The sequence below is a fragment of the Lactuca serriola genome, chromosome 1, assembly GCF_051521515.1.
Source record: "Lactuca serriola cultivar US96UC23 chromosome 1, Lser_US96UC23_V15, whole genome shotgun sequence".
Taxonomy (NCBI): domain Eukaryota; kingdom Viridiplantae; phylum Streptophyta; class Magnoliopsida; order Asterales; family Asteraceae; genus Lactuca; species Lactuca serriola.
In genome coordinates, this window is record NC_136408.1 from 83,616,484 (window position 1) to 83,639,432 (window position 22,949).

At 37.5% G+C, this 22,949-nt stretch overlaps 1 protein-coding gene across 1 annotated transcript; it reads left to right on the top strand.

Annotated features, from left to right (window-relative positions):
* The first annotated feature begins 17,690 nt into the window (after positions 1 to 17,690).
* On the top strand, positions 17,691 to 18,610 carry LOC145069751 (agamous-like MADS-box protein AGL62). Its single transcript, XM_079016704.1, has one exon. It carries the CDS (start codon positions 17,815 to 17,817, stop codon positions 18,511 to 18,513), a length of 699 nt encoding a protein of 232 aa, XP_078872830.1. The 5' UTR covers positions 17,691 to 17,814; the 3' UTR covers positions 18,514 to 18,610.
* Positions 18,611 to 22,949: the final 4,339 nt, after the last annotated feature.

Consider the following 22,949-nt stretch of genomic DNA (forward strand, 5'->3'; position numbering starts at 1 on the left):
GTGCAGGGTTCGGTTAATGACGATGAGTTCGGTAGCACAGAAGTTTGGTCTACTGACTCAGAAGATGAAGAAGTGAGGAAGCCTACCCATGGAAAGGCGTATGTGGCTAAGGAGGAAAGCAGTGGAGGAAAATGCTTCATGGTGACTGACGTATCACAAATGAGGGGATACAACACCGATGGAGGAAGCGATGGACCGAAGGTACAGGAGGATATGTGCTTTACGGCCAAACCACTCAGCCAGCAGTTCAATGAGCTCGATGAACTGATAAAGAAGGTACAATCTGTTTTTATTTCATCTAAAGTACCACCATCCTCATATGAGAAAGAACTAAAAAATGTTAATACAAGAATTTCTCATTTAGATAGTAGCTTAACTCAAACTCGAGTCACCACTTCTAACCTGACTGATCAATTAAGCAGGGTGGCGTCGAAGAGTGAGGAGCGGCGAATGTGGATTGAGTTAAAAGAGTCGGAATTAGTTAAAGTCAAAGACGAAAACATTTATTTGCAGAGAGACAATTTAAAATTGTTAAAACAACGAAATGTATTTTGTTTAATTGCTAAACGTTTATATTCCAATATTACTCAACTTCACTTAGACTGTGAGATAGGCTAAAAGATCCATCGCATGATTTTGCCCTTCCTAGAGTTTAAGGAGGATGAAATCGATGCCGAAGCCTACAATTGTGAGAGTGTGATATCGTCTGATGATGTCAACCCAACCTATATGTATGGACTGGACAAAATTGAGTCCTTCATCAAATCCAAAGACCACAAGGACATGCTCAAAAATCTTTTGGACGAAAATGACAGACTTAAACTGAGAACCGAAACCATGCAAAAATTTGACTCTCTAAACGCCAACGTAAGCTCAGAAAATAAAATCGATGTTGAAAATGCATCTGAGCTTAACGAGGACGAAAACATGAGTGAAATTTCTGTAGAGGATACGGTTGACTGCTCAGAATTTGTTAAAAGCGAAACTGAAAACCACAAAAATCTTATTTCTGAAAATTCTGTGGAATTCGCTAGATTGTCCCAACAAAAGTCCCCGAAATTAGTAGAAAAAGCTGATGTGTATCAAAAGGTCAGGACCACTCCGAATCAGGTATACAAGGTGACTGGAGTAACCAAACATCAAACAGCTGAACTCACAGCTATTGTTAACGAAGACAATGCTGATGGCTGTGATGAGTACTTCTGGGAAGCTCCTATTGATAATGCAAACGAAACCGTTGGCTTGTCTGAAAGAACCTCCTGGATGAGCAAAGGAAGATACATCCCTGAACCATTAAATAAGCCGGATAACTTCAATGAGCCAAGTACCAGTGGTACGAAAGATATTCCTCAGGAGAATGATCATTCAGCAAAAGAAGACATTCCCTCTACTCCAACAGCTCAAAGTGAAACTTCATCAGATATTCCTTCCACTTCCTCAGTGCAAACTGAATCTTCTTCGGATATTCCCTTTGCTCCCTCGGCTCAAAGTAAAACTCCTGAAGTTCAAAAGGAACCAGCCAAGGTGACAACAAAAACGAAAGCGAACGTTCATCATCAACCTAAGCAGATGAGGGATAAGAAGATAGAAAGGAACCAAAGATACAGGAAAAACCTTTCTGAAAGGAAACAATTCTGGCGCTCCCAGAATGCATACTATTCACACAAAGACAAGAATCTGAAGTATGAAAACAATCCTGTAAGAAAGCCTGAAAGTTCCAACAACCGAAAGCCAAGGTTCGGTTCACAAGAAAATACCAACCGAAAGCCAAGGTTCGGTTCACAAGAAGATACCAACCGAAGGCAAAGGTTCGGTTCTGAAAAGGACTTCAACCGAAACCAAAGGTTTGGTTCCAAGAACAACTCCAACCAAACGCAGAGGTTCAGTTCTAAAGTCAAAGGAGAACAAGACTCTAAGGTTAGTCCCTCCAATGATCAAAAGCAAAAGAGTCACCTAGAGTCACCAGCCAGGAAGTCCTCTCCATCCAAAACCTCTCATTCTAACTCTTCTCGTTCTTCTAATTCTTCTACTTCCACCAATTCATCTCCATCTTGCTCTAAAGCTAATCCCGCTTGTTCTCAAAAACCTCATTCATCAGCTGAACAGAAGGGAAAGCAGAAGGTCGATGAATCCAAACTAGAGTCCAAAACGAACACACCCAATCCTAACAAAATAAAAGTCTTTACCATTAAAAAGAAAGATGAAACAACTCTAATAAAACGAACATATCTAGTTGACATCTCTCTTACTATTCCCGTTCCCATGAAAAGCTCACATGGACCCAAGAAACTTTGGGTTCCTAAATCTGCTTAATTTTTGCAGGTTATAAGAGACGAGCAGTTTGACGAAGAATGGTACATCGATAGTGGCTGCTCGCGTCACATGACAGGGAGGAAAGAGGAGCTCAGGGAATACAGATCTCTTGCAAATGGTGGCAACGTTAAGTTTGGAAATAACTCTTTCGGCACCATAAAGGGATACGGGATGATAACAAATGGTGACTTTACAATAAGGAAGGTGGCTTATGTGGAAGGACTCCAACACAACCTCATCAGTGTATCTCAGCTTGTTGGAGGTACAGGTCTCAAAGTCTCATTCGATGATGAAGGTTCTGAAATCATAGAGAAAAAGACAAAGAAAGTGATTCTAAAGTCAGAGCGAAAGGGTGAAATGTTTCCTCTGAACATGAAACCCATCAAAGGAAACCCAGCCATATGTCTGTTATCAAAAGCTCAATCCGACGAAAGCTGGTTGTGGCACAGAAGACTCTCTCATCTCAATTTCAAAGATATCAACCGACTTGTCACTGGAGGTCATGTTAGGGGTCTTCCATTGCTCAAGTTCGACAGAGAGCATTTGTGTGCTGCATGCGAAATGGGAAAGCAGAGTTGTCAAAGTCACCCATCTGTAATCAACACAAAAGTTGTTGAACCACTCGAATTGCTTCATATCGATTTGTGTGGTCCTTCATCTATCGAAAGCATCGGTGGTAGCAAGTATATTCTTGTTATCGTTGATGACTTTTCACGATTTACATGGGTGTTCTTTCTAAAGCTCAAATCTGAAGCGACTCAAAAGCTGAAAGTGTTTATCAAGCAAATTGAAGTCCAGCTCAAGAAGGTCGTTCGCAACATCAGGAGCGACAATGGTCTTGAATTCAAGAACAGGGAGTTTGAAGAGTTTCTTGCAGAAAAGGGAATTAGTCACAATTTCTCAGCTCCCTACACACCACAACAGAACGGAATAGTCGAAAGGCGAAACCGATCCTTGTGTGAAGCTGCCCGAACTATGCTAAGTTTCGCTTCCTTACCTCTTTATTTTTGGGCTGACGCTATTTCTGCTGCTTGTTATACACAGAATAGGTCCTATCTCAATAAGCGATTCACGCTCACACCATATGAGATAATAAATAACAGAAACCCCAATGTGAAATTTTTCCATGTGTTTGGCTCAAGGTGTTTCATCTTTAACTCTAAAGAACACCGCAACAAGTTTGATGTCAAAGCCGACGAGGGAATCTTTCTGGGTTACTCACTCACATCCAAGGCGTACAGGGTCCTAAACAAACGTTCAAAAAGGATTGAAGAGACATACTATGTGACCTTTGACGATAGCTATGTCAAGAAGCTACAGGCCAAAGAAGACACTGCCGGGGAAATCTTTCCTCAAACTGGCCAAGTCACAGTCTCGATCGCCAATTTATACGAGAAATTTATGGAACTCTTTGACGAACCGGAAAAAGCTTCTCTCTCAGAAGCAGGTGCAGCTGACAACAAAGTTGATCATATGAAGCAGATTGTCGAAGATGCTGCAAGAAGAATGCATGAAGGAGAATCGCCCACTGATGAATCTCCATCCATCAATGCTTCAGTCGAGGGGGAGCCAAGCTCACAAGTCCAGGGGAGCCAAACTCTACATCTTCAACCGAAGGTCCTTCACCAACCAAAGGTGCCTCTCCAACCGAAGATGCCCCTCCAAACGAAGGTGCTTCAACGTCTGAAAGTCCAGCACCACAAGAAACCCCTGAACCTCATGTTTCTCAAGACTCATCAATTGAGGGGGAGCATGATGATATGACGCTTGATTACGATAGCCAATCTGAGCCAGAAGAGATGATCAACGCTGAACTAGATCCAACCTTCGATCCGAATTACCCTCCTCTTACCAAATGGACCATAGATCATCCTATCTCTCAAGTAGTTGGTGATGTATCAGAAAAAGTTCTAACCCGATCTCAACTGAAGGCAAAACAGACGTCCTTATTTTCAAAGGTTGAGTTTTGTATGTTTAACTCATTCGTATCAAAAGTTGAACCGAAGACAGTGAACACTGCCCTCGATCACTCTGATTGGGTTCAAGCAATGCAAGACGAACTGAACGAGTTTGAAAGGAATAAAGTCTGGCGCCTCATTCCAACTCCTCCAGATGCTTCGGTTGTTGGTCTCAAATGGGTTTTTAGGAACAAAATGGACAAGGAAGGTAATGTCATAAGGAACAAGGCTCGTCTGGTGGTCAAGGGATACTGTCAGGAGGAAGGAATAGATTACGAAGAGACGTTCGCTCCAGTAGCTAGGCTAGAATCTGTTAGAATATTTCTGGCCTATGCTGCTCACAAAAACTTTGAGGTTTTCCAAATGGACATCAAGTGTGCATTTCTCAATGGAGAACTCGAAGAAATTGTGTATGTGGAGCAACCTCCTGGGTTCGTGAACGAAAAGTATCCAAATCATTGCTATATTCTGGATAAAGCTGTGTACGGCCTCAAACAAGCTCCGAGAGCCTGGTATGAAACGCTTACAAAATTTTTAAAGATGTCTAAATTCAAACAAGGTTCGGTTGACCCAACCTTCTTTCGCAAAAAGGAAGGTAACCACCTTATGATAGTTCAAATTTATTTCGATGACATCATCTTTGGCTCCACGAATCCCAGCTTAACAGCTGAATTCAGAAAGTTGATGGAGACTAAGTTTGAAATGAGCTCAATGGGTCCTATTAATTTTTTCCTTGGTTTAAATATAAGACAGGGACCCGAAGGCATCTTTATCAATCAGGAAGCTTACACGAAGACTCTCCTAGCGAAGTTTGGAATGATGGGCGACTCAAAAGTCAAAGTCCCAATGGCATTCAGCACCAAGCTTACCCCTTCACTAGATAAACCGGCTGTCGATATCACGCTCTATCGTCAAATGATAGGCTCACTGATGTATTTAACTGCTAGCAGGCCTGATATCATGTTTTCTGTTTGTTATTGTGCTCGATTTCAGGCTAACCCACGCGAATCTCACATGCTGGCAGTAAAGAACATCCTACGCTATCTCAAGCGAACCACCTCCTTAGGTCTATGGTATCCATCCAATTCAGGCTTCTTCGTTCAAGCCTATTCTGATGCTAACCTTGGAGGATGTGGACTCGACCGTAAAATCACAACTGGTGGCTGTCAATTTCTGGATGGGAAGTTGGTCAGCTGGCAATCCAAGAAACAAACGTGTGTGTCGCTGTCGACTGCCGAAGCGGAATACATTGCCGATGCATCCTGCACATCCCAAGTGATTTGGATCCAGAGTCAACTTCGAGACTATGGACTCAATATGAAGAAGATCTCACTATATTGTGACTCTGAAAGTGCAATTAGGATCTGTCATAACCCAGTGCAACATTCTAAAACCAAACACATAGCACTGAGGTATCACTTCATCAAAGATCATGTGGAAGATGGAAATGTCGAAGTTCACTTCGTAAGAACCACTGATCAACTGGCTGACGTCTTTACCAAAGCTCTTCCTGAAGCATCATTCAATAAAATATTGCAAGGGCTCGGTATGATGGAATCAGAGTCAGTACCTCACACTACCTCTCAAACTCAAACGTAAGAAGCGAAACCAACCGAAAGTTCGGGTTCGGTTCAACCATCTGACTCGCTCATTACTTCAAAGGTAGTTCTTCTGAGTTGTATATTTTTTTTGTACAAAATTTGTTTTTCTTTGTGTAAAAAGTTTTTCCAAATTGCATATCTAAACTCCTTGGTTTCTTAAAATTTTCCAAAACCGAAACCTCCAGAAGGTTCGGGCTCGGTTTTCCAAAATTTTCCTGAACCGAAACCAACCGAAGGTTCGGGTTCGGTTTTCCAAAATTTTTCCTGAACTGAAACCAACCGAAGGTTCGGGTTCGGTTTTTCAAAATTTTCCTGAACCGAAACCAACCGAACGCTCGGGTTCGGTTTTTCAACTTTTTCCCAACCGAACGTTCGGGTTCGGTTTTTCAATTTTTTCCAAAGTTTTTTTTAAAATCGTATTTTTTTCTTTTTTATAATTTTTTAAGTCTTATTTTTTTAATTTTTATTTTTATTTTTTTAAATATCAAAACTCCAAAAATATTTTATTTTTTTGTGTGTGCTCATCTGTTTATGGAGATATATTTGATGACTTGCTTAAGTGTCCCTAGAAGCATGCTGTTGTATGTGTCCCAAGCCTCATAAGATTTTGAATAATAACCTTCATGACCTGGTATACACAAACCTTGTCTTCCCAATAAGGCTAACATATTTATTCTAATCGTGAGCTACCTCACTCTTTTCTCACATGAGTTAAGAGTTTCCTGCTTGGTCCTTATGTTCGCAGCAGAGGTACTATGTTTTCTTACACCATCCTTATTACCCTTCTCCATTACATTCGTTTCCTCAACGTAACCCTTGAGACTCTCAGAAACTACCACTGAGGTTTATGGTTACACAACATCTGTGTTTATGATCTTAGTTTCATGCCACTACGAGCTGAGTGAAACCCAAAATTCAACACCAACGAATTGACGGTGACCAATTAATTTGATCAAGATTTCACCAATGAATTGACGAATGTACCCTCATGAAATCTCAATTTTTCTTTTGAGTGATTCCCATGAAATTGTTACACACCATAACATTTCTTCCCAAGGGATCCAGTTTTAAATTTTCATATGAGATTTCATATTAATCAAAGCCAAAACAAAATCAACTCCAACCTACTTGTTCAACAGACTACACCGGTCTCACAAGTACTTTGTTCACTTTCTTTCTTATATCAAGAATAGAATTGATGAATCAAAGCGAAACCACCTTTAATTAGCCTTATTAAAAGAAGCCTTTCAACATTTATTAATAAATGTTTGATCGTAATTCAACGGGATTCCAAACTAACACTTTGAGGACTCTCTTGACCTTGAAGGAAGAGATTCGTGCCCGGGATCATCAGTTTCGTGTCATTATTGACATCACAGAATATCCTAAAAGGAGTTGCTTTATTTCTTTTTCTTTTACACTCTTTGCACGAAAATCCTAGATTTTCCAAAATTCCGTTACTAATTATTTTACAGGCTGGATTATTACTGGATGGTAAATAATGAAATTATGGTCAGAAACTATCCACGTGGTTCATTTATTCTACAATGCCATTTAAAAGGGATAAGACGAAAGGTTGCTGACGCGGCGGGAGTTCAAAGGATAAAAATTCAAACGACGGTAAAAAGGAGGGCGCGTGAATTTGAAACGGCCGCGCTCTTTCTGACACTTAAAGGACGCGTGTGCGATATTGAAGCGTCATCACTCTGGCATTAGAGGCGCGTGTGGAAATGGAAACGGTTCCTTTCTCTGAACCGGCGCTTATTGGGCTGCGTAATCCTAGGAATCTGACACTCTCTCTCCTACGTGATCATCGCACGCCCCAACTGTCACCAATCAGTCACTCAAAAAAAAACCCGCTTCGTATTTCCATAAGAGATTTGAAACGATTTTTCTCTCTCCTATCACCCACTATAAAAAGCCATCAACACCACCTTTTACCTCTTTACTGCCTCCATAATTTCCAAAGCAAAAACACTCCCAAACACTCTCCCGTTCATCTTCTTCTCCAAACCTGCAACAATGGCTGAATCTTCTTCTGTTCATGCAACTTCTCAGATTCTTCCCATCCGGCCCCAACAATGCCTAGTCATTGATCTGAACCCACTGGCGTATGATTCCTACATGTCGCCGGTCATAGAATGCCTCAAGTACTCCCAGCTTGCTCTTGCACTGTCACGGATCGAAACGGTGCCAATGGTGGCCTTATCTCAGGTCTATGCGACGGCTTACTACGACAAGGCCGTCGACAGGGTATTCTTTGAAGTGGCAGAACACAAGACCTCGATTTCTCGCCCCCGTTTCTGCACTATGTTAGGGTTTGCTGCTGACCCATCGCGAGTTCACCCGGAGACGATTCCGGTTGGGATGTTGTACAGCATGTTTTACAACATGGGCTACACAGAGGTTCTCACCTCCGTCGCCAAGTTTAAGAAGTCCTGCCTACCGCCCCAGTGGAATGGGTTATTTACAGTTCTCTTCAAGGGACTGTCAGAGAGGAGCTCAGGATCTGACGGTGCAAGTCGTCTTTTCCTTTCGATAATGTATGGGGTGTACAATGGGATAAACCTGGACTATGGGTTTGTCCTTTGGCAACAGCTGATTCAGAGCCTCTCTTCCTCTTCCCGACACTCTGAGGTGTCGTTGGCCCGGTTCTGGATCTTGATCACAAGATGGGCCATGGACAAGTTCAATGTTCCAACAGCCGATGGTGCATCGATGTCTTCTATTGGTACGTTTCATACCTAGAAGATCATCGTATCCGATGCATCAAAATTCTCATTCATTGGCTCTATCCCGGAGTCGATGTATGCCGATGTGCCCGCCGATAGCAGACTGATCAGGACGATCAAGGAGTTTAGGCCAACTGGTCCGAGGGAACTGACACCGGACATGCTGCGATCGATTCATGATGCCGATAAACCGGTGGCCAGGGGCAAAAAGGCAGAGAAGGGGAAGCAAGTGTCCAAAGCTCCAAAGGGACCTTCTCCCAAGAAGCGAAAACAACCGAAGGCTGCTTCATCCCCACAGCCGAAAAGGAGGAAGACCCAACAAAAGCGAAAGCTCGTTATTCCCTCCTCTTCAAGCGAATCCGAAAATGGGAGTTCGGACTCTGAAGGATCACAAGGAGACGAATCTCCTCAACGAGGCAACACACCACCTCGGTCCCCAACCACAGAGATGGAACTTCATCAATCCCCAGTTCCTTCACCTCCACCCACAATTCCTATTTCCATTCCCACCATAAACCCCACTATTCCCCCAACCTCATTCCCTATACCTCCACCCATATTCACCACATCAACTGAAACACCACCAGTTACCGAAACCCCTCCTGTAACCGAACCACCACAAACTCAAACACATACAACCGACCCTACCCATACACAACCACCACCCGAAACTAACCCCCCACCCACTCAACCTGAACCAACCAAACCCATAACACCCCCAGCTTCACCACCACCTCAATCTCCAGAAGACGCCTCCGATGGCGACGATCAGTACCTTGGTGGTGATCACATGAACTTCGATTCGGTCTACTATAGTCCGTTTCAAGTTCAGAGTGATGAGGAGGATGATGCTCCTGTAACAAAGAAGCATCTTCGCGAGCTTAACGAGAAGGTTGATCAACTTCTCACCTCCTCTTCCAACCAGCAGTCATCTTTGTCTGAAGCTGCCCTTCAGAAGATCGTTGACGCCTTCTCCAGGGCTCAACATGATTCTGTGGCCTCAGCAACTGCTGCTATCGACGCCTCCACCCGAGCCTGTGAGGCAGCGATCGAAAAAGTCGATAAACTATTCAATGACGCTTCTGTCCTGCTGCAGTCCTTGCAGGAGAGCGCCGAAGCCACTAAGACAACTCTGGAACCAGTTGTTCAACAATTGGCCAAGTTTATCTCGACGGAGCTGTCTTCGTTCGCTACTCTCAGACAACATCTTAGCGACGACAACTCGGCACTTCGTGCCTCCATCGATGCCCGCCTGGCAAAGCTACAAGAGGATCTTGCGGCAGAAAATTCTCTGATGGACGTCTTGGCGAGTAAGACTACCGCCCTTAAGGTCAAGAGCACGTAGCTTTCCAACTCCCAGCAACAATTGGAAGCTCTTCGATCCGAGAGGGAGGTCATAAAGACGTGTTTTTCGGATGTCCACGCAGCTCTATCAAACATCCTGGAAGCACACGACCCCATCCTTAACCACTCAGTGAGGTGTACCCTCGCTGAAAAAATCTCTCCAGCCATGGACCTTTTAAGCAAAATTGAAGGCCTACTGAGTTTCGTGTCCATTCCGAAACAAGGGGGAGATGAGAAGAAAGGATCGAAACCACCTCCTTCCTCCAAAGCTACTCACACAACCGAACCACCCCTAACTGGTCATGCCTCGGGTTCGGGTGTGAAGAACAAGGGCAAAAATATAGCTGAGGAAATGAAGATGAAGATGAAGATGAAGACAAGGAGACCATTGCTGACATGTTAAAAAGAAAGAACAGTCGCAATGCTGAAGACGATGTCAATCGTGTGGCGCGTGAGGCTGAAGAAGCCGAACGAAAGCAAAAAGAAGCCCACGATCTCCTTGAGAGCCGAAAGTTGCTCTTCCCTGCCTGGACCAGGGATCGTATGATAAAAGAGGCCATAGAGACTCCAAGCATACTATGGCTCGAGCCGGTGATATCATTCGACTGCAACAACTCTATCGATTCGCAGTTTCATATGCCGCTGACTCGAAAGGCGTTCATCTTCCACGCCTTCTCTAACATTTTTGAAGTCCCGCATCCGAACAATGAGCTTGACAGGGAGCTCATTAACTTCTACCTGGAGGCCGCTCACCCTCAATACCTTACATGGAGCGCCCAGAAGATTGTTAATGTTCGGGTGCTGAAGCCTTATGCCGTCGGGAGATTCACAAACGTTAAGTTCAAGCTTATTCGTGGATCTGCAAGAACTGCTCACATTATCACCCTGGCGGATCTGCCGAATCTGAATCCTCATGACTGGATAGTCTTGTACAATATCCTGCTGACAGATGAATCTGAATATGGTCCCATCATAGACCATGTCAAAAGGATGTTGGCTTGCTACATCATGGAGGTTGCCCTAATGGATCAGGAGGTCGCCACAGTTTTTAAGAAGAAACCGAAAGTAGCACCTGTGGGATCGGCCAGTGATCTAAATCAAATGCAAATGGGGAAGATAGATTCGAGGCGAAACTCAGTGATGTTCACTAGAGCCGAAGGACAGAAATGTCTCTTCGCTTTAGCTGACAAGCACCTTTACACCACAGCTTGCTTGGAACACGTCTTATCAATCATCAAGCGGTGTAAGGAGAATTCGGCTGATGACATCAAGTACTTCAATGATATGATCAATTGGTACATTCGGTTTAGACAGACCATCCTTTCCATAACCAAGTGTCTGTTTAACACCGTGAAGAAGAAGGTACCAGCTTCAGCTGCCGGCCCAAGTCACAAGTGAAGGTCTCGCTCCAAATTGACGCAAAGGGGGAGATTGTTGGGCTGAAGATAGTTTTGATGTTGCGTCTTTTGGGCTCGTTAGTTTAGCCTTGTATTCTCCGGTTTGGGCCTGTCCAACCGAGAGCCTTTTATGTATTGTATATAAGTTAATGCTTGCATGCATATTAGGGTAACGTTTTTAGAGATTGTCGTCATAGCGATTCATACAGAGTACAATATTTTCTTTAATCGTTCTTGTAATCTTCTAATCCTCTACAGTTGATGTTCTTAATCGAGCTCTTCTGAGGATTTTATTTAATCATTCGACATGTTTGATTCAAGCTGCTTTGTTCTTATTATTGCGTTTTTACTGTTTCATATTCATATACTTGTTCAAGATCTAATCGATCTTCATAGATTAAAAGTTGTTTTAATCCCATCATATTTAATGGCATTTATTGGTATTTAATGCCTCAATCAATTCCGTATCACGAATTGATTTGTTTCCGTTACATGTTCAACTATAAAAGGAGACCTCCACTATCTCATTCAACATACGAATGAAAATACTCTTCTTCCTCCTCCTTCTCTGTACACCTGCTTCCGGCGATTCTTTCAGACAAGTGGATATATCCGACAGTACATACTGTTAAGGTTTTTATACCATGGGAACAGAAGGAGAATATGTTTAAAGGAATCGAGTCCAACTCGAGCTTCAACCACTACGTTTACTACTAACCTTTTTATTAAAGGAATATTCAAAGAAGAAAAACGAACTCCTATACTAACAAAATCTTATTTGGTATTCATTTCATTTATGTCCCTATATAGTTGAAGTAGTTCGTGAAGCTCCATCGAGTTTGAGGGTATCTGTTTCCAGCATCGAGAAAAACAATTCAACGATATACGGTCAGTAAGTGTACAACTTTTGACCAATTCAATCATAATAGGGGGATTTTTCTTGAAACGGGTCCACACCACACCATGCATCTTTCCAAAACAAAATTTGAATGTCTAATCTAGGAATAAGTGTGAATAGCTTATGAGAATCGATGCCAAGTTCACCCAAGGCCTTAATGGCTTTATGGATATTACACCACACCCCTCCTTCTCTGTACACCTGCTTTCGGCGATTATTTCAGGCAAGTGGATATATCCGACAATACACATTGTTAAGGTTGTTGTACCATAGGAACATACAGCAGATCTGCTTAAGGGAATCGAGTCCAACTCGAGCTTCACCCACTATGTTTACTACTAACCTTTTTATTATAGGAATATACAAAGAATAAAAACGAAGTCCTACACTAACTGAATCTTCGTTGGTATTCAGTTCATTTATGTCCCTATATAGTTGAAGTAGTTCGTGAAGCTCCATCGAGTTAGAGGGTATCTGTTTCTAGCATCAAGAAAAACCATTTACCGATATACGGTCAGTAAGTGTACAACTTTTGACCGATTCAATCACATATAAATTGGGGGATTTTTCTTGAAACGGGATCACACCACGCCATGCATCTTTCTAAAACAAAATTTGAATGTCTAATCTAAGAATAAGTGTGAATTGCTTATGAGAATCGATGCCAAGTTCACCCAAGGCCTTAATGGTTTTATGGATATTACACCACACCCCTTTGGAGGTTTTTCTCGCAATATGGTGTGTCGGTTTCTTAACCAAGTTGGAGGTTTTTCTTGCAATATACCTGGTCAATTCATTATAATTTCATTGATATACAACTAATTCAATACCTAAATGATCACAATTAAGCTTATTGATTAGCTAGTTTATTGTACTTTGGAGCCAATTTAGTTTTAAAACGTAAGTAATAAACATGTGATCGCATTTTCGCAAATATAATCTAAGTTCACAAACAAATTTTAATGTATTATTTTAACATGCTTACTATGTAAAACCATAAATGAAGTATCATAACTCCCTATTTTCCATTAGAGAAATTAAATATCCTCCTACTTTTTGTTCCTACATATCCTCCTACCTAATGAAATGGTGACATGTGTAACATTTAATGCTCATTTAATGAGATTTAATGATATTTTAGGATACTAATATAACACATGTCATCATTTAAATGGGTAGGAGGATTGGTAGGATCAAAAGGTAGGAGGAAAAAGGAAACAAAAAAAAATTGTAAATTCAATGAACATTTTTTTTAAAATAATATCTTTATCCATAAAATATAAAACCTGTCCTATAGATACATCATCAGATAATTTAGGAAAAAAATAATAAAACAAAATTACATAAATGGTCAATGGGCGTGTTCGGTAAAATTAGCCGGTAGCGGGTAGTTTATAGCTTGTAGTGTTTTGTTAAACGCTACATAAATTAGCATTTGGATTTGGAACGTTTTGCTTAAACTAAACGCTAGAACCTTGTAGTGCCAAACAAAGCTTTCTGTTTAAAACGGAGGGTTTTGTTAAACGCTAGAAGCTAGAAGCTCTAAAATGCTCCCAAACGCTCCTTGCCGAACACGCCCAATATGGTTTACCAAATTTCATAAACTCAGTTTTTGTTAATTTTTTTGACGAACATGATCTCGGTGGTTTCCAAAACTTGCATAATGTTCTTTTTTGCTAACACCATTAGTTTTAGACCATTAGTGTGAGGATAATTTGGTTATGTTAGGTAGCAAGAACCGAGTTTGTGACAATTGGTAAATCATATGAACAATTTATGTAATTTTTTTTTTATATATTTTAGAGTAAATTACACGAATGGTCCCTATGATTTGGGGTAATTTGCACGTTTGGTCCCTAACTTATTTTTTTAACTCGGAAGGTCCCTACTATTTGTTTTTGCTACGCACTTGGTCCTTACTGTTTGTTTTTGTTATGTGTTTGGTTCCTATCTTACCTAAATATACTATTATTAAAATAGGAAAAAATAGTGGGGTAGGTAAGATAAGATGAGAGGCGAGGTTGAGGGTGTGTTTATTTAAATAAATTAAAAAATCATGGGAAAAATAGTATTTTTAGGTAAGACAGGGACCAAACGTGTAACAAAAAAAAACAATAAGGACCTTCCTAGTTAAAAAACATAAGTTAGAGACCAAACGCCCAAATTATGCTAACCATAGGAACCATTCATTTCTACCCTTTTACTTTTTAAAATTTCATTTTTCATCCTTCATTTTGAACTTTATAAAATGTTATTTTTACCTCTTCATTTTTTAAACTTTCATTTTTATCCTCATATTATATATAATTTGATATTTCAAAATAACTTTCGTTTATTAATATAATAAAACTATTTTTTTATGTTCTTGTTTTTATATATATATGGTATAAATTAAAATGGTCAACGTTTTGACATGAATTTATAACTTCCGTTAATTCTTTTTTAAAAATTTATTTGTTTTTTTTTTGCACATGTCAGTATAAATTCGAGTTATTCTACATTTTAACATATATATATATATATATATATATATATATATATATATATATATATATATATATATATATATATATATATATATATATTACGTTTCCTTGCTTAATTTTATTTACGTTTCCTACGTATGAGTCGGTCCACATATAATAATATTCGTTCGTTAACCTAAAAAAAATATGTTATATTCGAGTTTGTCCATATTTCAACGTAATTTTTGTACACTTTTGTGTTTATTTTTATATATGTTTTCTACGAATGAGTTGCATCAGATATAATAACTTTCGTTCGTTAACTTAAATAAAATTAATATTTTTATGTATTTATTTTTATGAATGTATCGGTATAAGTTGAAAATGGTAATGTTTCGACGTAAATTTACAATTTATGTTCGTTATTTTTTTTAAACTTACTTTTTTTTATGCAAGTGTTGGTTTAAATTCAAGTTTATCTACATTTAGACATTCTTTTGTGTTTAATTTTATTTACGTTTCTTAAATATGATTCATGTATAAATTTTGTCCGTTAACTTAAAAAAATAGAGTTGTCTATGTTTCGATGTAGTTTTTTATGTTTTTGTGCTTAATTCTATATACATTTCCTATGTATGAGATGTGCCGCCACATATAATAACTTTTTTTCGTTTACATAAATATAAACTAATTTTTTACGGCCTTATTTTTATATACGTGTCAGTATAACTGAAGGTGGTAACATTTCGACGTATTCAACGTAAAGTTAGACCTTTCATTCATTAATTAAAAAAACTTACCTATTTTTTATATTTACTTGTCGGTATAAAATCGAGTTCGTCTATATTTTGATGTCGAAAACATAAAAACAAATTACGTCAAAAACATAAAACAATTACATCGAAATATAGACAAAAAATTTACCCTCAAACATAAACAAACCCTAATTTAAACAGACATGTGTATAGAAAATACAAGTTTTATTATTATTATTTTTTTTAAAAAATTAACAAACGAAAGTTCTAAATTTATGTCGAATACGTCGAAACGTTTACCACATTGAATTTATACCGACACATATATAAAAATAAATACGTAAAAAATTAATTTTCTTTAATTTAAAGAAATGAAGTTATGATATATGACGCGACTCATGTGTAGAAAACATATATAATATTAAGCAGAAAAACGATAAAAAAATTACTTTGAATCATAGACAAGGTCAGATATAATACATTTTCTAAGTTAACAAACGAAAATTGTTATATGTGGTTCGATTCATATGTAGAAAACGAAAATAAAATTAAGAATGAAAACGTAAAAAAATACGTCAAAATATCTACAAAACTCGAATTTATACCAACACGTGCATAAAAAACATGTTTTTAAAAAAGAATTACCGAACGGAAATTTAAAATCAAGTTGAAACGTTGACCACATTGAATTTATACCAACACATATATAAAAACAAGAATGTAAAAAAAAATAGATTTTTTTTGTCAACAAACAAAAGTTATTTTGGAAATTCAAATTATATATAATATGGGGGATAAACATGAAATTTTAAAAACCGAAAGAATGAGAATAACATTTTATAAATTTCAAAGTGAAAGGCGAAAATGAAATTTTAAAAAGTAAAAGGTGGAAAAACCATAAATTCTTTAACTTAAAATTAGGGATGAATAGCAAAACTGGATATCCGCTTTCAGAATCGAAACCGCTACCCGCTGGATACACACCAGAACCGATATATATATATATATATATGGTGAAGTTCAATAGACAACCATAATTAACCAAGGAACTAAGGAACCAATTTTTTTTTCAACTTTTAGAATGTATTTTTTATCAAAAAAAAAACTAAAAATACAGAAATTCATAACTTTTCATCCATTTTCCAATAATATCAAATTTGATTTTTTTACGTCAAATTCACAATGTGAATTTTTGAAAATTTACAACGTGAATCCGGATTCACACGGTGAATCCGAAAAATATTTTTCACATTCATAATGTTAATATATGAATTTAGATATTTTTTGAATTTTTTTTTATAAGAATAAGCTTTAGAAATTGAAAAAAAGATTTGGTTCTTTGAAGAACCAATAATTATAGTTTTCTATTGAACTTTTATATATATATATATATATATATATATATATATATATATATATATATATATATATATATATATATATATATATCACAATCACATGCATTATACAGTATCCTCTTGAATAACATCATTTAAAATTCTAAAATTTTAAATAATTTGTTTTGAAGCTTTAAATATTCATATATAATTTTCACTTTGAAATTAAATTATCCATTTTTAAAAAGAATTTATATATAATAGACATAAGTTACTATAGTGTTCAAATTAAATTCAAACTCAGAAATATTTGTTTAGCTATTGCTTCAATTCTTTGAATGCTAACTCATTGATATAGTTTTAAATGTTATAAAAATTCAACAAATTTAACAAATCGGGTAATCGTTAGTGGAACCGCTACCCGTCGGTTTCGGTTCTGGTTCCAACTATTTAGGAACCGTTGGTTTCGGTTCCAGATAATTTAGGCGGGTACCCGCTTACGTTTATCCATACTTAAAATATAGAATAAAATTACATAAATGGTCCTTATGGTTTATTATTGTCACAAACGCAGTCATTGTTATCTAAAAAGACCAAATTACTTTTATACTAGCAGACTAAAACTAGCATCTTTAGCGAAAATGACATGTCATGTCAGTTTTGGAAACCAAAGGGATAATATGCGTCAAAAAAATAATAGTATGACTGAGTTGGTGACTTTGGTAAACTATAGAGATCATTTATGTAATGTCCTCTAAAAAATAAATTATAAAGAATCGAGGTAACAACCTTCTTAATTAAAAGTTTGATCAACTTAGGGTAAATCATTGAATTTAATAAAGGAAATTTATTCTCGACATTTTAGGGCTTCCTAATTTCATTTTTCTCTTGATTTTGGACATCTTTATTTGTTATAAATAAATCTTTCCTATAAATCTACAATTACTTTTAACATATTATAACCACACACACAGTACACCCTATTAACGACTGCTTTCCACCGTCTTCACCACCATGGATATAACCAGTATCGCCGGAGATACTCCCATGATCAACAAGAAAAGAACCAAAGGCAGGCAAAAGATTGATATAAAGAAGATAGAAGACCCCAACAGCCTCCAAGTCGCCTTCTCTAAACGCCGCACCGGACTTTTCAAGAAAGCCTCTGAGATCTGTGTCTTGACCGGAGCCCAAATCGCCATCCTGGTTACTTCCCCCGCTGGTCGGTTCTATGGGTTTCGCCACCCCAACACCGACGTCCTGTTGGATGACTTTCTGAATGATAACAACAAAGACGCTGCCACCAACACCACCACCGGTGGAGAGACGGGAGCCACCCAGAAGAACTATCGATCGCCACCGCCAACGCCCATAATGATGGAGTTCAATCAACATTACTCGGAGGTTTCGAGGGAGTTGGAGGCTGAGAAGAAGCGCGGAGGAATGATTCCGGAGAGCAGCGGCGAATCACGTTGGTACGACGAGCCTGTTGATGGGCTGGATGTGGAGGAGATTCAACAGTATCTTTGCTCGTTGGATGAGTTGAAGAGGAAGGTTTTGACGAGAGCTGTTGAACTGATGATGATCAACAAATCTTCTGATGCGTTCTTTGGTTGGAACAATGGCATTCAACCTCCGGTGGATCTTCCTGAAAACACCGGAGTTGATGGTGGTTTAAGCTTCCAGTACGATGAAAATTTTGGAAATTGTTAAATACATTCCGGCATTCTCTGGTTTTGTAAGTAAGATAGATGAAGTTCTTAATTAACGTAGTAAGTATTCAATTCATGGCTGAATCAATTATTAGATATGGTGAAACTCGTCAATTAGATTCTTCTATTCTTACAGCGATGAATTGATTTTTCAAATACCATGTTCTTAGGGTTTTCTTTTAAACAAATTATCGTATATTTTAAAAACCAAAACACGTCAAAGTTTTGAAACAAAATCAGAGGTGGAATTGGTTGTGGGGTTCGCGAGAGAGAAACAAATCGGTGACGATGACCGGAGAGGGAGGGTGGTGGTGGCCGGAGGTGGCACAATTCAATAGAGTCAAATGGATATTTTCGTCTTTTCGAATGGGTGTAATAAATTTAAGGAATTATTACACCCAAAAATAACTCGGTGCGTCATTTTGGTCCCATAAAAATTGCATTTTTGTCTACTATACTACTATAGCGACCCTTTTTTGTATAAAGTCGAGAAATTAAATAAGTATATTTTCTGTTATTTTTACAATTCCTATTATTATACATTTTTTTTTTCTTTTCATGGAGAAGCAAGGACACAGGGGTCATTTCTGTAATTTTGTATTTTTCATAGAAGTAAGGACACATGGAAGAAGTAAGGACACAGGGACAATTCTACAATTATATGAATATGACATCAATATAAGAAAATTGTATATAAGGCATAACAGGTGTTTTTTGAACATAAATGTAAGAAAATTGCATGAATTTTTAAAATAATTTTAAAAAGTTAAGCAACAAATAAAAACATACTTTAAAACTTTAAGCACGAAAATCCTATTACTTGGATGTTTAAAAATACATTGTTGTTTACTATATCATGTTTGAAACTACATAGCTATTTCTTGCTTAATATTTAAAAGTTGGTTTAAAATTTAAATAAACGTTAAAAAATACCTGCTGGAGCTTTTAATAACTGTGTTTATAAGTACCTAGTTGAAAAAAAAACTATGTTTATAATAGTTGTGTTTATATTTTTCATTAGAACATTAGAATTACTGATTTAGAGATTAAATCCTCTTAAAAAAAAACAAAATAATAATAATACTATTTTAGTAACCAAACAGAAGAATTTGGGTTTAAATCAAGGGGATCAAATTACACAAGAAATAGTCTTAAATTACTCTAAAACATATAACAGAATAAACTACATTTTTAGTCCTTGGATACGGCTATCTTTGACTTTTTTTTTTTAATTTTTTTATGCCAAAAACTTAAAAGTTCTAATTTTATTCCTTATTCGAGGTTATGCGAATATTAAGCTAAATGTTTTATTCTCTTAAACATCAAAACAAGTAAAAACAAGAAATTTCTTAAGCAGAAATGATGAAAGTGGGTTAGTAATTATGCTCAATAAATGATCGAGAACCACATTGCACTAATTAACAAGTTATTTCCATTGTACAAGGTCTTAGCTAGATAACAGGTAACCACCGGTCTTACATTTACAACATATGCAATGAACGGAATCGGCGTTCTGATTCACGGCGGTGGTTGCTCGGATATTTATCATCAGAAATAGCAAAGCGCGATATCGCCACTAATATCAGCAACACTCCTAAACAGAACACCGCATAACAATGGCGTCCCAATTTCTCTACTTCTCCATGTACGTTCTCCATTTCCATCTTCGTTCTCGTTTACAGCATACGAAAAGATGATTGATTTATGATTAACGCAATTGCATTCGACAATCAACATATTTATATAAACAGGGTACAAACCACTCACTCCCACAGTAAAATTGAAACAGGGGGATGCAGTGTACATGTCAATGGTATTTTGTTGGCTGCATCTTCATGGTTATCCTGTTTCTCAAAATTTGGAAATCCGATTCTTTTAATTCCGTAAGTTTTTATAAAATTCTCCATGAATATGAAGCATTACATTGGTGGAAATGCAAGAACCCATGGAAGGTAAAGAAAAACCATGGGCTCGGTTCTGGAAAAAGCCAAGAAAAACTTTGTTTTTTTACAAATCATTATTTCAAACTACTTTCTTACAATATACCGTTTAAACCTTTATTTTACAAGTTGTTCACCAAAGATCCAAAGCATAACAATGCTACGAGTTCAAGCCCCGCACGGCTAAAGCTATGAGTTCATGAGATCCATCACTCTTTCATCCATTCCAAGCGTAATATAACCCAATGTTTTTCATCACCACAACTTCAATATAAAGTCTAAACATAATACGTTTCTGTAAATATTGACACAACAAGCCTATAATGATCTATGTCTCTTGTAAAATCCGACACAACAATCTTACAATGATTTCCGACTCTTGCAAAGTTTGTCACAATATTTGTGCTAGAAACACAAAACCCCAAACCTAGCCTACCGTCAAACCCAAGATGCTCATGAAGACAATGATGAAGCTCAACCCTACACAATACACACAATTCCAAAAAGAATATGACTAGTCCTCGGAAGAACCGACCTTACCCCCAACGAGTTCTTTCATGAAGAGGTCAAAAACATGGAGCGTCAACTAAGAAGTCAAGTTGCGAAAGCCTTGGGTCAACATTTCTGAATACGCGAATATCACGAATCAACAATGATCTGAATCATTCTGGAGGCGGTTTTTTACATATATTTAAATACAACTGAGATGTAGTGATCGTAATTGTTAGGGCCAAGATCCTCAATCCTATCTAGGATCTCGGATCTCAAAGATATCTAAGGATCCTTAAACCTATCCAGGACCTCGGATCTTGAAAGTGTCTCAGGATCCCGAACATACTTCAGGATCCTAAACACCGCCATTATTTCTTGTTTATTTCTCACATGTATAGAAATAGTCAACATAAGACTCATTCACAACCAAAAATCACTCCAACCATGCATAAAACCCGGGAATATAAAGTCAAAGCACGTTGTAAACACTAGTTCAACAGGATCCTAGAAATATAGGATTTTTAGTTACATAACCTAGACTATAAATACACTTGTAAAACTCTTAAAACGTACATAATTCTATAACACCTTACTCATCTAGACTAACTTTATCATTTGTAATCGTATTATCAAGCTCATCTCTGTAGTTTACCTTCAAATCAATAAGATCATACAAGACAGGTGATCATTATCACCTCCCAAGGTTTTATGTCGGAGATCCTTGTAAGGATCAAGGGTTTTCCTTGTAAACCATCCATGTTATTTTGATTTTGTAAACAATCTGTGTTATTTTGATTTCAATTCCATATTCACATTAATAACAACACCACAACCTCTCATGCAATTTGGTTGAAATGCTTCTTATCGATTATTGACCAAAACAGTAATGTCAATCAAGTGAATTCAAATCAACGTTGTCTACAACAACAAATTGACCCAACACCGAAGTGGTCACTTGTAAGACGATATAATCAAGTTGGCACGAACTGAATCGAACCTTTTTTTTTAACAAAACAAAGTGTTGTCTGGCTTGGCCACACTAGCAATTGTTATAGATCATCCGAAATATGGTCGTATCTTTAATGGATGCTCAAATCCAACCACTAAAATGAACGAAGATATTTGAATTAAACACTTACACAACCTTATTGAATACATAATTTATTAGCTATTTAAACGAAGATGATGCGATTTTTGAATAAACCCACATCATTGGCATCCTTCAGACAACAAATGAGTGAATAAGTGCTAAGGATCATTTATGAATTTAACAAATTTAGTAATGTTAACAAAGAAGATGTCGATGACAAAAAAAAACATCAAGCAAACCTAAAGGAGATCAAGATGGAGAAGTTACACATCATGGAGGAGCACTAGCTTGCAGGATAAACAACAATGTAAAGATTTATTGTTGTGTCTTTGTATGCATGAACATCTAATTCAATTGTAGTTAAATGTGGTATTACCATGCAAACGTGCAATAGCACAACATTGGAGTTGGAGTGAAGTGTTCTTTATGTAATATTTTAATCTAAGAATTTTTTATATTAACGAAATATAACTTTTTTTTATTTTAGTCTTATATATTTTTTTTTATCAATTAAATATTTTTCATTATTTTTTTATTTAATATACTTTCAATATTTTATAAAAAGGTGTGAGAAGTAGGATGAGAAAGATTCATTTTCATGTTATGGGATGAGTGAGAATAAATGTGTAACATCTAATTTTCTAGGTATTTGCTTTGACCCTTGAGTTATGAATTGTTGGCAAGATTGGTCACCAATGGCAATTTCGTGATTTTGGGTGCAGCTAGGGTATGTTGGGCATACCTAGTCCCATTCTAGTACGTTGCGTGTACGCTGGTATGCGGGGCGTACATGGTTTAGACCAAAACCCTAATATTTAGGGTTTGTGCACTATTTAAGCACCATTATAGCCCCAAGACCTTTCCATTTGTCAGCCTCCATCCCAAGATTGACCCTCCTTGAAAACCCTAGTCTAT

What these genes read in the sequence shown, in the direction of transcription:
- LOC145069751 (XM_079016704.1), top strand. Translation starts at nt 17,815, where the DNA reads ATGGATATAACCAGTATCGCCGGAGATACTCCCATGATCAACAAGAAA.